The sequence below is a fragment of the Ahaetulla prasina genome, chromosome 3, assembly GCF_028640845.1.
Source record: "Ahaetulla prasina isolate Xishuangbanna chromosome 3, ASM2864084v1, whole genome shotgun sequence".
Taxonomy (NCBI): domain Eukaryota; kingdom Metazoa; phylum Chordata; class Lepidosauria; order Squamata; family Colubridae; genus Ahaetulla; species Ahaetulla prasina.
In genome coordinates this window covers 213722591-213739309 of record NC_080541.1, presented here as the reverse complement: position 1 = coordinate 213739309, position 16719 = coordinate 213722591, and the positions used below count along the sequence as shown (strand labels likewise).

The window sequence follows — 16719 nt, the reverse complement described above, 5'->3', positions numbered from 1 at the left end:
CTCAAAGTAAAACAAATGCCTCCCAACACAAATTCTCAGTTATCTCACAAACCTTAGTCCAATTAGGCAAACTGCCAAAGGCCCTTCCTGGCAAACGTCCAAAAGCCACAAAAACAAAGACGTACACGAAGCACAGGACGAAGCAGAAGACACAGCTACAACATTGTTTTCCAGCAAAGCTGAAACACCAGTGCTGGTCTGTTTTAAGCCTTATGGGAGGGGCCAATCATCTCTTGGCCCTACTCCCGAGTTGTCCTCTCTGCTTGACCTGTTCTTGCCTTCTGGCAGCTCTTCTCATGCATGCATTAGGAACAGGCTCCTCCTGTTCCTCTGCCTCAATACTATCAGGCTCTGCAGGCTCTGAAGTCCGCACCTCACTTCCCAATGGCCCTGGTCTCACCTCAGCCTCATCGCTGTCTGACTTCATTGCCAGCTCTGTAGGCAGCTGACGGACCACAACACTTTTGACTGGAACCAAAGTAGACCTCTAATATAATTACTGACAATTACAGCAAAAGCCTTTTAGATAATAAAGATTGCCGTGTCCCTAAATCCATGCAAATTTGTTTGGCAGGGGAGAAAAGTGAATCAAAAGCAACCACCAGCTCTGCCCCTGGTTCTCAACTTCCCAGGTAACTATTAAGGAACTCTGCAGATAGAAAAACAAATGTTGCATAAAGAAGCCTCCATATTTTAGAGGAGGTTTGCTTTCTGACTGGAAAATGTATCTCTGTATAGCTTGCTCTTCATTCTTGAGGTTCATAGTTTTATGCTTGCTCTTCATTCTTGAGGTACCAATTGTTTCTTTGCAGATCAATTGGTCCCTTTCAATAATGTTCTTTTTCAGACCGCTTCATATTCAGTATTCCATTTGGCCCACAATTAAGGTAAAGGTAAAGGTTCCCCTCACACATATGTGCGAGTCATTCCTGACTCTAGGGGGCCGTGCTCATCTCTGTTTCAAAGCCGAAGAGCCAGCACTTTCCGAAGACGTCTCCGTGGTCATGTGGCCAGCATGACTCAGCGCCAAAGGCGCACGGAACACTGTTACCTTCCCATCAAAGGTGGTCCCTATTTTTCCTACTTGCATTTTTTAACGTGCTTTCGAACTGCTAGGTTGGCAGAAGCTGGGAGAAGTAACGGGAGCTCACCCTGTTACGCGGCACTAGGGATTCAAACCACTGAACTGCCGACCTTTCGATCGACAAGCTTAGCGTTTTAGTCACTGAGCCACCGCATCTCTAATTAATTAATCCACATTTAATCCGCATCGTATTATTTGGAGTGCCCATGACTTTTTATTATTGGTCCACCACCATAACAAGGTTTACTTAGGCCATTTCCTCACTTATTTGCGTTACTAGCACAATGTGTTTTTGATAATACCATATTGTAAGTTACTATTCATCTACTGTATATCAGTGTTTCTCAACCTTGGCAATTTATAGATTTCAACTCCCACAATTTCCCAGCCAATATCCCCAGTACAAGTACAACCTCCCTAAAATATCTCATGTTTCTCATTAAAAAAAAAAATCTCTAGAAAAATTGGACAAATGTCTGTTATCTTGATAGGGGACAAGGTGGCTCAGTGGCTAAGATGCTGAGCTTGTAGATCAGAAGGTCGGCAGTTCAAATCTCTAGCATTGCATAATGGAGTGTGCTCCCAGCTTCTGCCAACCTAGCAGTTTGAAAGCACATAAAAAATATAAGTAGAAAAAATAGGGACTACTTTGGTGGGAAGGTAACAGTGCTCCGTGCACCTTCAGTGTTTAGTCATGCCGGCCACATGACCATGGAGACGTCTTCAGACAGCGCTGGCTCTTCGGCTTAGAAACTGAGATGAGCACTGCCCCCTAGAGCCAGAAATGAGTAGCACGCATAAACCTTTACCTTTACCTTACCTTGAAACTGTTCAGGTGAAAATACGTAAAATGAAATACAATTTCACTTTATAACTCATCATTTTACCCATAAGGCAACTAACAAATATAGTTAATAATTATGTTTGATCTCCTCCATATATAATGATTCCATAGTTCCATCTTGGTCAGTTAGCCCACTACCATTCTACAACCAAAGTCCAGAGAAAGACTGCCAAGATGATGAAAAGACTGGAAACTAAGTCCTACAAGGAATGGTTGAAAGACCTAGACAGGTTTAGCTTGAAGAAGGTTGAGAGTGGACATAATAACCTCTTCAGGTATGTCAAAGCTATCATATAGTTGAGGGTCCAGATCAGGGGTGAAATGCTTGGACCGGATTGCCTGATCCGGTAGCAATGGCGGTGGGTGGTTCAGAGAACCGGTAGCAAAAATCCCTGCCCCCCCCTTGCCCAGCTGAGCCACGCGATCATCAGAGGTTTTTTTTAAAAAAACTTTTAAAAGCATTTTTTCTTCGGCCAAAAAATGCTTTTAAAAGTAAACAAAAAAGCCTCTGATGATCACGCAGCTCAGCTGGGATCATCAGAACCCTTTAAATGCATTTTTTCTACAATCTCTTTAGCTGAAAAGCTTTTAAAAGGCTTTTTAAAAAAAAAGCTTTTAAAAGGCTCCTCTGGCAATCCCAAATGAATTGCCTGATCACCAGATCGGCGGAAGAGGTTGTAAAAAAATGCTTTTAAAAGGTTCTGGCAATCATGAATGGATCATCAGAACCCTTTAAAAGCATTTTTTCTTCTGGGGATCCCAGCAGAGCTGCCTGATCATCACAGGCTTTTAAAAGCATTTTTTTACAACCTCTTTGGCCGAAGAGGTTGTAGAAAAAAATGCTTTTAAAAGTTTTTTTTAAAAAGTTGGCCATGCCCACCTAGTACTGTGACGCTACGCCCACAGAACCGGTAATAACAAATTTTACATTTCACCCCAAGGGTTGATCATATTGGTCTGGCTGGTAAAGAAAGCATTATTACTTTTCATATTTACAGGAAAGAATGGGGCACAGGAGACTTTGAATTCGGCAGACCTCTCGGCAAAGGGAGATTTGGAGCAGTCTACTTGGCCAGAGAGAAAAAGACCCACTTCATCTTGGCTTTAAAAGTCATCTTCAAGTCTGTCTTGGAGAAAGCTCAGCTGGAACATCAGCTTCGAAGAGAGATAGAAATCCTAAGTCACCTCAGGTAACCCAGCTGGAATGGCATGGGATGAATGTTGAGCTCTTAGTTGGATGGAAGTTATCCTTGTCCTGTCGCCCCTTTGGCTCTGTCCTTTGGAACTAGATTGTTGGGAAATACAGGTTTCGAAACAGTAACTTGAAATATAAACATAGAGCATAGCTTGAGGCACAGCATAATGTTTTAGCATACAGCCAAAATCCACTGCTCACCATCACTTTAGAGCAAGACAGTCCATATTCCCACACGTTGAAAAGATACACATTACGATCTGTGCAGAATAGCTTTGACACTGCCTCAAGATCTGGATGGTTTCTTTATTCTTCCACTACTCTGTTTCAGCACGAAAGCTTCCATGAGTATTCAGAACAAGGCACTGGAGCTGCTCTGAAGTGAAGTGCCACTTAGGTGCTTCAACTCAAGCCTGGAAGGCAAAACTTCCTTTAAAAATTGTACTGCATGACCCTAATGCAGATTCCAAATTCATGCAGGCCCCATTGGCCAGGATATTCTGGAAGGTGGTGAGATTCAGGAGTAGAGCCTTCTGTGCTATTACACATCCCCGTTAGAATATCTAGTCTTTTAAAGTGAAAAGTGGCTTGTCCTTTCTCCTCGAATTGGGAGTGAACCAGAGGTGGGTTTCAGCAGGTTCTGACCAGTTCTGGAGAATCAGTAGCAGAAATTTTGAGTAGTTCGGAGAACCGGTAGTAAAAATTCTGACTGACCCTGCCTCCATCTATTCTCTGCCTCCCAAGTCCCAGCTGATCGGGAGGAAATGGGGATTTTGCAGTAACTTTCCTCTGGATAGGGAGGGAATGGAGATTTTACAGTATCCTTCCCATGTCATGCCCACCAAGCCACACCCACAGAACTGGTAGTAAAAAAATTTGAAACCCTCCACTGGAGTGGACAGATCATCCCCTAACCTTTGTCGGCTATCCTTGGGACAGGAGTGTCTTATCAACATTCCTTTCCAAAGTCAGTTTTCTTAATAAGCCCTTTTGGACTATCAATTACAGTTTGTGCCTTTCTTCTCTCTCCCGCCCCTCCCCCCATGCTCTCTCTAGACATCCAAACATTTTAAGAATGTATAACTACTTTCATGATCGGACACGGATTTTTCTGATGCTGGAATATGCTCCAGGGGGAGAGCTGTATAAGGAGTTACAAAAAAACAATCGATTTGACGATAATAGAACAGCCACTGTAAGTACTCCTACCCTATTAGACGAATATATTTTGTTGGAACCAAGATGTAAGAAAAGCACTGAACGTGTTAAAATCTATACATAACTGGATTAATTACAAGAAATCATATTTGTCTGAGAAACCAATGATTGCAGTATTGGGTAATCGAGAGTGGGAGGGGGGAGGTAGTGCAACCATCCTCGTTCTCCTTGACCTCTCACTAGCCTTCGATACCATTGACCATTGTATGCTTTTGAGTCAGCTATGGGGGCTGGGTAGCATGCACTCATGAGAAGAAAACACCTTGGTGTAAAGATATTGGAGTCCTAGCGGATAATCACTTAAATATGAGCCAGCAGTGTGCAGCAGCTGCCAAGAAAGCCAACACAGTTCTAAGCTGCATAAACAGAGGGATAGAATCAAGATCACGTGAAGTGTTAATACCACTTTATAATGCCTTAGTAAGACCATGCTTGGAATATTGCATCCAGTTTTGGTCAACACAACTTTAAAAAGATTTTGAGACTCTCAAAAGAGTGCAGAGAAGATCCACATAGATGATTAGGGGACTGGAAGCTAAAACATATGAAGAAAGGTTGCAGGAACTGGGTATGTCTAGTTTTGATGAAAAGAAGGACTAGGGACAACATGTTAGCAATATCTCGGGGCTGCCACAAAGAAGAGGGAGTCAAGCTGTTCCCCAAAGCACCTGAGGACAGGACAAGAAGCAATGGGTGGAAACCAATCGAGAGAAGCAACTTAGAACTAAGGAGAAATTTCCTGACTGTTAGAACAATTAATCAGTGGAACAACTTGCCTCCAGAAGTTGTGAATGCTCCAACACTGAAAGTTTTAAAGAAGATGTTCGATAACCATTTGTCTGAAGTGGTCTAGGGTTTCCTGCCTAAGCAGGGGGTTGGACTAGAAGACCTTCAACGACCCTTCCAACTCTGTTATTCTATTTTATTCTATATATTTATAGTATCTAAATTATGGTTAATGTGCTAGAAATCCAGAACCAAGATTAACTATCTGCTATATTTTAACACATGATGATGTACCAAAACAGTACATTGAAGAAATATCTGATGCTCTGATGTACTGCCATGCTCGGAAAGTGATCCACAGAGATATCAAGCCTGAAAATCTCCTTTTAGGATTAAGAGGGGAGCTGAAGTTGGCGGATTTTGGATGGTCAGTACATACTCCTTCACTAAGGTAGGTCGCTTGCATTTCTTTATAAAGAAAAAACAAATAGGAGAAATAGCCTCTAAGCCAAAGTCTTTGCATGTTGAATTTGGGACTAGGAGAGCATTTTAAATTCTCTCATATATGGTCTTTTAAGCTATCAGCTCTGTGCAAGGCTAAATAAACTCAATTTTATTTAAAATATGAGTGTGTTGCGCATGACAAATCAGACAATTAATCCTATTAAGAATGTTCAAACCTGTTTCCTTCTTTAATTTATCCATGCATTTGGGTCATGTTTTGCCTTCCTTTCCTCCATCCCAATATGATGAGCAACAAGAGATAGAGCCAACAGTTCCTTGTTGCCAATAGATGTCCTGTGGACAGTCGTCCACCTGGTCTCCCACAATTCAAGTTGTATTTTTTGGTGGCTACCTGGACATATCCCAGAGGTAGTATTTAGCCAGTTCGTACCAGTTTGCACGAACCGCTGGCAGAAATTTGGCCAATGTTGCCTATTCAATAGTGATGTCCAGCTGGCCATGCCCCCGAACTGGCCCCTCAGTCGCTGCTCATTTGTCCTGCCCACCATGTTCGTCGCCGCCATGTTCTTCACATACGCGCATCCCATTGCCTTGCAAGTCCAATGGGATGCATATGCGCGAAGAAAATGTGGTGACGGCAGCAGCTTTTTCCATGACCTCCGGTACTTTTTGGCAGCCTGCGGCCTTCTTTGCCAGCCACTTTCCAGCAGCGGCAGCTGGCTGGGTGCCGCCAAAAACTCTGGTCAGTTTGCCTTCCAGACTCTGGACCAGCCACCGCAGAAAGTAAGCAGCCCAAACAAAGAGGCAGTGGTGGGAGAGGAAGTGGGGCTAGGGCCAAGGCCGCTGAAGGAGGGGAAATGTGGGCAACTGGCAAAGGGAGGCAGGGGTAGATAGGTGGAAATTCCAAAAATTTTCCTACCTTTTCCTGTGGGCATGGTTAGGTGGGGGTCATGTGGCTGAGTGGGTGTGGGTGTGAGTGATGTCAAGTTGGCCACACCCACTCATTCACATGCCCCCCACCTAGCCACGCCCACCAAACCAGTAATGAAAATTTCTGAAACCCACCACTGACACATCCATGTTGTATGTATTGTAATAGTATGGAAGCTATAGAAAGCTATTGTTTTCTCCAGAACTCTACTCTATCTGGCCTTAATAATTCTGACTTTGACTTTGACTGTGAACAAGCTCTCTGTATGGAAAATAGTTAATTGATTTGTTCAAGCTGCTTGGCTCTGGTTCGGGGTGCCTTGCTTTTTCTGTAGCATGCTGTATTAAAATGCTGTTAACTGGCCTGTGGGATAAAATAATTGTATTAATTAAAATGTTCATGTCAAAATATTTCCCCAGTCATGGTAAGGCTTCTAGAGCAGAGTTTCCAAAGATCAAATGGCATTTATATGTGCAAAATACCTCTGCTACAGTATTGCTAACCTTTGGCCTTTTCTGTAGGCAAAGAAATGACTAGTTATCTGGATTTTTTTTCCCCAAGGCTTCACCGAATCTCTGATTTCACTTGGATCTTACTGAATAGTGACTGAAAAGAAATCACAAATGCGGTCATTTGAACACTGTATTTTCCCCCCCCTTGTTTTTCTTTTTTTAAATAGGAGGACAACACTATGCGGCACCCCAGATTATCTTGCTCCAGAAATGATAGAGGGGAGTCCCCATGATGAAAATGTTGATGTGTGGTGTGTTGGCATTCTTTGCTATGAGTGCCTTGCAGGCTTTGCACCTTTCGAAGCACCCACTCGCATGGAGACATTCAGACGAATAAAGGAGGTACGTTCTTCCAAACCAAAGGCTTATAAGTGAGATAGTGCTTACAACAGTAACTGAAAACTCATGGCCAGATGTCGTGTGTATTCATGAATGTATGCCAAAATTCAGAGGGTTACGTTGGAGAGACCAGGAGGAACTCACACATAGCTTGTTCTATTCATATGACAAAAATCCCAGAAAGAATTTAAGAAACTTTACAGTAAGATGTTTTCACGACCAAATTAAGTAACATCATCAGTGCTAGCTCTGAAAATGTTACCTGGTTTGGTCATGAGACACCTGCAAGAAAGTTACCAAACTCAGAGAGTATCAAGGGCCCCACTGTTCAACCCTGAGCTAAAAATATTATCTTCCATTGGTTTACAATAAAAGTGCAAAAAAAATGATCAAAAAAATTTACATGTGACTTGGTGTAATATCCCTTTTGTGGTCTTCAGAGAAGGTTGGATCAAAAATATGGACACCCCCCCCCCACTTTTGTATTGCTCGAGGCTGGTGGATTTAATAGGAAATGTGACGATTATCTTATCCTATGACAGTGATGGCGAACCTTTTCGGCACTCAGTGCTGAAAAGGTTGCATGGAAGCATCGCACATGCCCTCGCGCCCTCATCCGGGCTGCGCTCCAGAAAAGCCAAGCTTCCGGGTTCTAGTGCGCATGCATGCCCGACGATCAGCTGGCTGGCGTGCATGTGCAGGCTGGTTTTCAGCACTGCTGCACGTGAAGGGATCGTGCTCTGGAAAAGCCAAACTTCTGGGTTCTGGTGCACATGCGCTCCTGACAATCAGCTGGTTGGCACACATGCGCATACTGGTTTTTGGCACTGCCGCGCACGTGAAGGACAGACGATTGTCACGTGCACATGCACGCCAGAAACCCAGAAGACAAACAGGCAAGACTGTGCGTGCCGGGCGACATGACTTCGCGTGCCATTTTGGGCATGCGTGCCATAGGTTCGCCATCACGGCCCTATGATATTTGCAAAAGGCCCCTGGTTGAATCCACAAATAGAGAGTGGCTATCAACATGCCACATAAAGCCTCATATAGTCCTTAAACTGGTGGTTATTACACACCTTTGCCATACAATAAGCGGAAAAGTTTTGTACCAGGAGAAGCAGATGCAACAGTTTGTATCAGTTAAAACAGGGGGGGAAAATAGATGACTTGGAAAAGCAGGTAAATCGAGATTGTGGTCCAGTTGAACTTTGCACAATATAATTGCTTTCATAACAAAATCAAACTTTAAAAAAAAATTATTTTAAGGTGAATTTCAAATTTCCTCCTTGGATATCAGAGGGAGCCAAGGATCTAATTGCTAAAGTCCTTAACCGTACACCTTCTCTGAGACTTTCTCTTGAAGGAGTCATGGAGCATCCGTGGGTCAAGATGAAGTCAAGAAGAATTTTGCCACCTGTCTACAATGAAGTAGAAAACCAAACGTTGATGGCATCTCCTAAAGGCTCCTAGCTCATTTTCTTTGCAAATCTCTTGTGTCTCTTTAGATGACTTGCTGTTTGCCGTAATAGACAGCTGTTGAATCACTACTGTAAATGTCTTTCTCGCATTCTTATTTAAATGACTTCTTGCTACTAATGGTAATAAAATTGCATGTTAACTGGATTTGTAAAGTGAGGGTATTAGTTGTCAATGTAATAAGGAAAACAAATGTATTGTTTTAAAAATAAAACATGACTCACAAAGCAATGGCAATTGGGACAGATGGTATAGATATAAAGATTATGTTGCTCCGTTCATAACATCTTTGAATAAGCGAATCAACTGACTGTTATCTCTTTGAAAATATAGGTAATAGTAATATTCTGAAAAGTGTGCAATAAACAGCAAGAAGAAACTACTAACCTTCACCAGGAAAAATACCTTTTTTCCCCTTTTTTGATAGCCTTCTGCATATGTCAGATCTGTGTAGGGATTAGAGCTGATAAAAATCTTGCCTTAAAAATAAAAGTTGTAAAATATCAAAACTAATAAAAAATAGTATTATATTTACTTGTTGGCTTCTCAGACTGAATTTTATCTTTTTTCCTGAATATTTTGAGGATGCTCTAATTATAAATACACCATATACTGTTTGACTCGAAAACTACATAATCAAGGAAAAATCTCTTAAACCACTATAGTGCTACTGAGTAGTTTCTATTTATGATTGCAACATAATAAGTTTTGGTTTACCAAATGTATTAAAGCAAACCTTTATGTACCTTGCTTATTTGTAGTTATTTTGCTTGTTTAACCCAGATTTTAGTATTTATATATATCATGATTTATGATTTAGTATATTAACAGAATAATAGAGTTGGGAGGGACTTTGAAGATCTACTAGTCCAACCCGCTACTCAAGCAGGAGACCAATAGTATACCATTTAAGACGAATGGTTGTCCAAACTCTTCTTTAAAATTTCCAGTGTTGGAGCACCCACAACTTCTAGAGTCAAGTCATTTCACTGATTAATTATTCTCACTGTCAGGACATTTCTCCTTAGTTATAGGTTGCTTCTCTCCTTGATTAGTTTCCATCCATTGCTGCTTCTCTTGCCTTCAGGTGTTTTGGAAAATAGGTTGACAACCCCCCCTTCTTCTTTGTGGCAGCCCCTTAGATATTGGAACGCTGCTATCACTAGAATACTTTACACTGTTACTGTATAAACCAAACTAGTTATAGCTTGTTAAATAAGGCACAGTTAAGCAAACCATTAACATTTCACAGAGAAAAGCAAAACCTGTAACTGTACCAGTTTTAAGGCGTTTGGGATATATGTGAACATGTTGAGGGGGGAAATGATGAACATAGCTTCTAGAATGCTTTCCCACCCTTTTACCAGCAGTAGGTAAATAGGAGGCATCTATATTCTTCTATTGTTGCATTTCTGCTTTCCATTCTATTTGTGTCTTTCATTTGTGTATGTGCACTGGAACATATGAAGTAGGCTGAATATGTTCTATTCTGCAGCTGCGATCATTAAAGAAGAGGGGATGAAGTCCAGAATTTAGGAAACGGGAGCATTCCAAGTCTCTTCTCAATGGCATAGATTACAGAATTTTTTTTCAAGAATGTTTTTTCCTGCCTCCCCTGGCTTGATCAGGACCATTTTTAAAAAAAAAAAAAATTCAGCTTTCTTTTAGTTGCCTTTCTTTTCACACCAGATTTGGTCCAATTTTGCTGTTTTTCAGAGACTTATTCTGCTTTTGGACAGATAAACTCCCAGGTCCCTTGAGGTAATCTATTTCCAACATTCCATTTACTTGGAAAAAAACTGATGTTCACGGGACCAAAACCCCTCAGCAGAAGAACCTCATCTGACAAGCAAATATTTTGGCAAGGTATACAATTGCTCACCTACAGATTAGGATAGATAAGGCTTGGAAGTATTTGGGGCTACTAAACCACGTCTGTGTGATGTGGACTCCATATCTCTCTAAGCAAGCGGTTGGCATCCATGGCTTGTCATAGGTGAATCCAGCTTCTGTCCCTTCTCACCCTCTTTCTCTAAAACAGGGGTCTCCAACCCCATCAATTTTAAGACTTGTGGACTTCAACTCCCAGAGTTTCTCAGCCAGCAAAGTTGGCTGAGGTACTCTGGGAGTTGAAGTCCACAAGTCTTAAAGTTGACAAGGTCGGAGACCCCTGCTCTAAAACAGTTATCTTGAGTTAATCTTCCATTACTTTCAGTTCTTCAAAATGTACCTTCCTTGAATAATTGGATCCAAATTATGTTGAGCTGTATAGTTTAGGACTTATAGAAGAAGAATTAATTGCTCTGCTTTTGAAAAATTGGGTGTGCAAACAAAGTTCCTCATTGATTTCCTTCAGCAGAGAGCTTCTCCCCGAGACACAATAGTTCCTTTATCAAATCAGTCTTTTTATCATATATAAACATCCAATTCTTTTGGGGGGGAAAAGCCAGGCTAAGGTGATCGTATTAAAGTATGTTCTCTTGTACTCGGTCACCAACTGGTGGTCTGTGGACCACTGGTGGTCTGTGAGAAAATGTTGGTTGTCCACAGAAAAATTATTTGCATTTTTTATATTGCACTAAATCAGGGATCCTCAAACTAAGGCCCCTGGGACAGATACGTGCAATAAACATTTGTGTTGGTGCAAAGTGTCTCCCCTTTTGGAGTCTTTTTCTGTGGGTCAGAGGGGGGCAGAAATTCCGACTTGGGGTCTGCTTCAGCCTCCTGGTGTGGGGCTTTGGGCAAAGGATGGAGGGAAGTGCCGCTGGTGGTGAAGAGCCGGAGGGCCTTGTCCCAGTGGGACTCCATCATGGTCTGGAACTGGCTGAGCATCTCAGCTTGCTGAGCCTCCAGGTGCCGGTACCTGGCCTTCCACTCCCACAGGTCTTCCCTCTGCTTGGAAAACCTATGCTCTATCATAGTCCTCAGTGAGGTGCTTCTACTGAGCCTCCTTCTCGGTCAGATCCAATATGGATCTGATCGAACAGCTCAGCTGAGCTGTTTTGCCAACTCTTTCTCGTGGTGGGTGCTTAGTTCCAACAACAGTTTCCTGTTGGAGCCCTAAGGAGCTTGGACGGGGAGGCAACGAGTAGCTGGGGGGAAGCGAGTAGAGGCTGGCTAGGCGCCCCTCGATGTGAGTAACATCGAGTTGGCCATGCCCACCCAGTCACATGACCATCTAGCCATACTCACCCAGCCAATCATTAGGTAGATCATATTAGTGGTCCGTGGGATTTAAAATTATGAATTTAGTGGTCCCTGAGGTCCGAAAGGTTGGTGACCCCTGCTGTAAACTGATGTTGAAGAATGTGTGTGTAAAATTTAAATGTTGAATCTTTAATTTCCTTGGATGCAATTCAGTGGTGGGTTGCTACCGGCTCGGTCCAGATCTTGTGAACTGGTAGCAACAGCTGCGGGAGGCTCCACCCACCCACCCAGACGTCATCACGGACACTCTGCGCATGTGCAGAAGCGGCACGCGCGAGTTCCTGTTGTGAACCAGTAGCAAAAGTGGAACCCACCACTGATGCAATTGTATTAGTCTGCTTTAGTCAGACTGTGTTTCCTTTAAGAAGCAAAGTGAGCATACGTTTCTGAATAGTGATGGTAGTAACTCCTTAGTATTGCTCACAATGCAAAATATATCTTCCTCCTGGGTGAGAAAAATACCCTGCTATCTTTGGATATTATTTCATTACTCAGCCTTGAAATTTGTTCACATGATTTCAGGGTGCACAAGGTCTATTTCATTTGGATTGCTACAACTGCCTTGAGGCAGCAGAGATATTCTGTAATTATACCAAGACACAGCCCTATTTTCCCAATTTAAAAGACTCAAGTGATACCTTGGTCCGGGGGTGAAATCTACTTACCTTCCTTACCAGCTCAGAAGTGCATTTGCCGCCCACATGCCAGTGTGGGTTTCAAAATTTTTTACTACTGGTTCTCTGGGTGTGGTTTGGAGGGCGTGGCTTGGTGGGCCTGGCAGGGGAAGGATACTGTAAAATCTCCATTCCCACCTGAATCCAGGGGAAGGTTACTGCAAAATCCCCATTTCCTCCCGATCAGCTGGGATTCGGGAGGCAGAGAATAGATGGGGGCAGGACCAGTCAGAATTTTTACTACCGGTTCTCCAAACTACTCAAAATTTCTGTTACCGGTACTCCAGAACTTGTTAGAACCTGCTGAAACCCACCTCTGGCGCACGTGCTCACTTTACTCACATGCGCACATCACATGCGTGTACAGACCTGCACATGCGCAAAACCTGTGCATGTGCAGAAGCTAAAAAACACATTATTTCCTGGCTAAAACCAGGAAGTAATGAGGCCCGGGCGGGTGGGCAGAGCTTTGCTCGCCATCGCTACCGGATCGCTGAACTACCGGCCAAGATCGCTACCGGATCGCGCAATCCAGTTCAATCCGGTAGCATTTCACCCCTGCCTTGGTCAGAAAAAAAGCAAGCTTAATTGAAAAGAATGCTTTTGTGGCTCAATTTGTCTATGAGAACTCTCTGATGAATGGCGCTCTATAAATAAAACATCCAAAGGAAACCCAATTCCTCTGAGCAATTCCTTGAGAAACATTCCACAATTCTAATCATTCCTAAAACCATCAGCCTGCTACAACAAAATTAAATGTTGTGCAGTAATCTTATCTTTCAACAAAGATTATGGTAAAACCAGATTTCCACAGATGATTTCTCCTTTGGCGCTAGCTACACCCCATCTGGCCAAGAAGAACATTATTTTTAACAATGTAAGATTGGTGCCTGCAATGCCAAAGATTTGGGGATGGATGGATGATCAGCCACCATGCACAGTGTTCAAGAGTAACCCCAAAGAGGTCTGCACAGTTTATACTTGTCTGGAGGGAGGGGGGAGTCATCCTTTATATATTATTTTTCTTTTATTTGTTTCCCCACCACCACCATCTCTTTGCCCTTCTCTTTTTCTTTCCTCTACTTTTCACATTTCCCTTACTTTGTATTAGTCTTTTCTCTTTGTATTTGTGTTGCTCTAATAAAATTATTTTTAAAAAACTACATGTGGTGGGAGTTTGAGGTCTTGGTGGATTAATGCCATACCTTGTTTTGCTTTGAGATATAATTTAAAAAGCAGCTAAGTGGTAAAAGCCTTCAATTTCTTACAGGAAATGCAACTTCTGTGGCAGGAACTTTCATTCTGAAACACTAACTTTAGGTTGAGGCAACCCTCATTAAGGTGACTAAAGATATCATAGAAGCTGATTTGAAGAATCAAATGGCTCCATGGCTTAGGACCCGGGTACTTACGAGACCGCCTGCTGTTACCTTATGCCTCCCACCGACCCGTACGCTCTCACAGAGAGGGTCTCCTCAGGGTGCCGTCCGCCAAACAGTGTCGGCTGGCGGCCCCCAGGAGTAGGGCCTTCTCTGTGGGGGCACCGACGCTCTGGAACGAACTTCCCCCTGGCTTACATCAAGTGCCTGATCTTCGGACCTTCCGTCGTGAGCTAAAAACACACCTATTTATTCAAGCGGGACTGGCATAATAGTGTTAAATTTTAATTCGGGGTTTTATTAATATTTCTAAAATTTTAAAACTAAATTTTAATAATCAGCCTTTTTGTAATTTGTTAGGTTTTAAATGTTTTAATTTGTATATATTCCTGTGTTTTATCTTGGCTGTACACCGCCCTGAGTCCTTCGGGAGAAGGGCGGTATAAAAATTTAATAAAATAAATAAATAAATAAAATAAGAGCTATCTCTACCATTTCACAATGGTAGAGAATTACAAATATTTTGCCTGTTGCACCCATGGATGATGAATTACATCAGAAAATTGTAATTGCAAGCTTGGTTTTGGTTCATTAAGAATAGATTTCCCCAGTTTAGTGTTTTCAGGTAGGCAAAGACTACAATTATGAAAAACTTTCATAAAAATTTCCTCTCATGAAAGTTTACCCTCATGTATAAAATCTAATTCTTCCCTAGAGAGTTTCCACTAAAAATAATAGTAAAAACATGGTTCCAGGAGAAAGCATATGGAGAATGTTAGCCTTTCATAGTAGGGTAGCATGGAAATGTTAGAACAGTAATAAATAAATGCCCTCACATTACCATCGTGGATTGATAATTTAAGTTTCAGGAGAAAAAAATCTTGAAGGTAAGATCTCGAGACGAGCAGAACAGGTTACTTATGGAAGCCATGGAGCTTTGGATTTGTTTAAGAGGCCTAACAGACACCCATCATGGGTGATTTTTCTTGAACATTTATTTGTTAGATGTATATATAAAATGTGTGTATCAATGCTGTCAGCGTTGGAAGCCATACTAGGTCAGAAGCTTCCATGCCGCCATTTTCTCATGTGTGGGAAAGTAGGAGGGGGGGATTTAGTAGAAGGGTTGTCTTTAGACATAATAGCATTCTTCCTGTCAGTCAAGGTCAGGCCGATCTTGCATCTGGAGAAGGAGTAGTCTGAGTGCTGCCTTGAGATGGGATGGTTGGCGATTGGAGCATGTGATCGACTGTGGAGTCAGAGGATGGTCTTGGGGGTTTTGATTTACTGAGGGAAAACCCGGACCTCTCAGATTCGGGTTTTCCCAGATGTGCCAGTTTACCTATCCTAGTAAATGGAACTTTGAAAGATGCTTGCTTCAGAGTTTTTACTTGGAGTTGGAGAGTTTTCTGGAACGCTGACAAATGCATGTATAGAAATGATCACAAATATATTAAAAATCAGTGCTAAAAATTAAATATTATTAAAATGAAAATATATCAACCTCAGGCATGGAGAAAGAGAGTATATCCACCTCAGTAATGCAGTCATCTGAACGTACCCACAGGCCTGGGACCCACAGGCCCTGATGATATAACCAGGTCTTGAGGATTTCCAGAACATTAACAGAGATGGAGCTCACATAACTTTGGGTAGGGAAAGAATGTTCCCCAAGGGGGGTGCCTGAGTTTCGAGGCAACACTGGAACTCGCCAAAATACATCCAGCAGATGTAACAGATAATATCACTTTTTAAAATGCAAATAAGAGTAATAAAACCTAATATTCCTGGCCAGCACCTTGAACTGGACCGGGAAGCAAAGCAGCAAGCAATGTAGCTCAAATTGCAGAACGTTGGACTAAATCCTTGTCCTTTCCAATGCCTCCATTCTGACTGAGATCCTTTCTGCTTATGACTATAACCTTCTTGCTTGCATCTTTACGATTCATATTGTTTTATTTAGTTTCCTAGTATAATTTTGATGGCTTATTTAATATCCTATGACTATCACTAAGTGTTGTATCTTACGATTCTTGATGAATGTATTTTTTTTTATAGAGCTTATGCACTGAAGACAAATTCCTGGTGTTTCCAATCACACTTGGCCAATAAAGAATTCTATTCCATTAAGGGAGTTATAGCCAACCCAGTTGGGATGTACCTAATTTGGAAAACCTGAAGAACTTTCCTGGAATTTTAGAATAGAATAGAATAGAATAGAATAGAATAGAATAGAATAGAATAGAATAGAATAGAATAGAATTTTATTGGCCAAGTGTGATTGGACACACAAGGAATTTGTCTTGGTGCATATGCTCTCAGTGTACATAAAAGAAAAGATACGTTCATCAAGCCTTTATGATTAGCGTTTTTAACATGGCAATCTAGACCTCTTTGCTAACTTCAGGGAAATGTGTTTTTTTTCTTAGTTATTTCTTTTTAATATGCAAGAACTTGTTTTTTCAGCACTAAACAACAGAGACCGTGTTCTGAAAGTCCTTGACTATACTTGCAAGTTTTAAGAACCATGCCAACCCAACTGGAAAAGAGTAATGTAACTCATGAATTTGCCACTTGTGGAATGTTATCTAGAACCAATGCTTTCTATTGTTCAAGCTTCAAATATAATCAGGGTATTTTTATTATCTGAACGCTTGCTTTCTGAC

The 16719-nt window shown here is 41.9% G+C and overlaps 1 protein-coding gene across 1 annotated transcript; it reads left to right on the top strand.

The window, feature by feature from the left end:
- The first annotated feature begins 15 nt into the window (after positions 1-15).
- On the top strand, positions 16-8870 carry LOC131195078 (aurora kinase B-B-like). Its single transcript, XM_058176704.1, has 7 exons — positions 16-38; positions 2927-3118; positions 4180-4318; positions 5370-5518; positions 7143-7317; positions 8584-8733; positions 8847-8870. Exons 1-7 carry the CDS (start codon positions 16-18, stop codon positions 8868-8870), a joined length of 852 nt encoding a protein of 283 aa, XP_058032687.1.
- The last annotated feature ends 7849 nt before the right edge of the window (positions 8871-16719 follow it).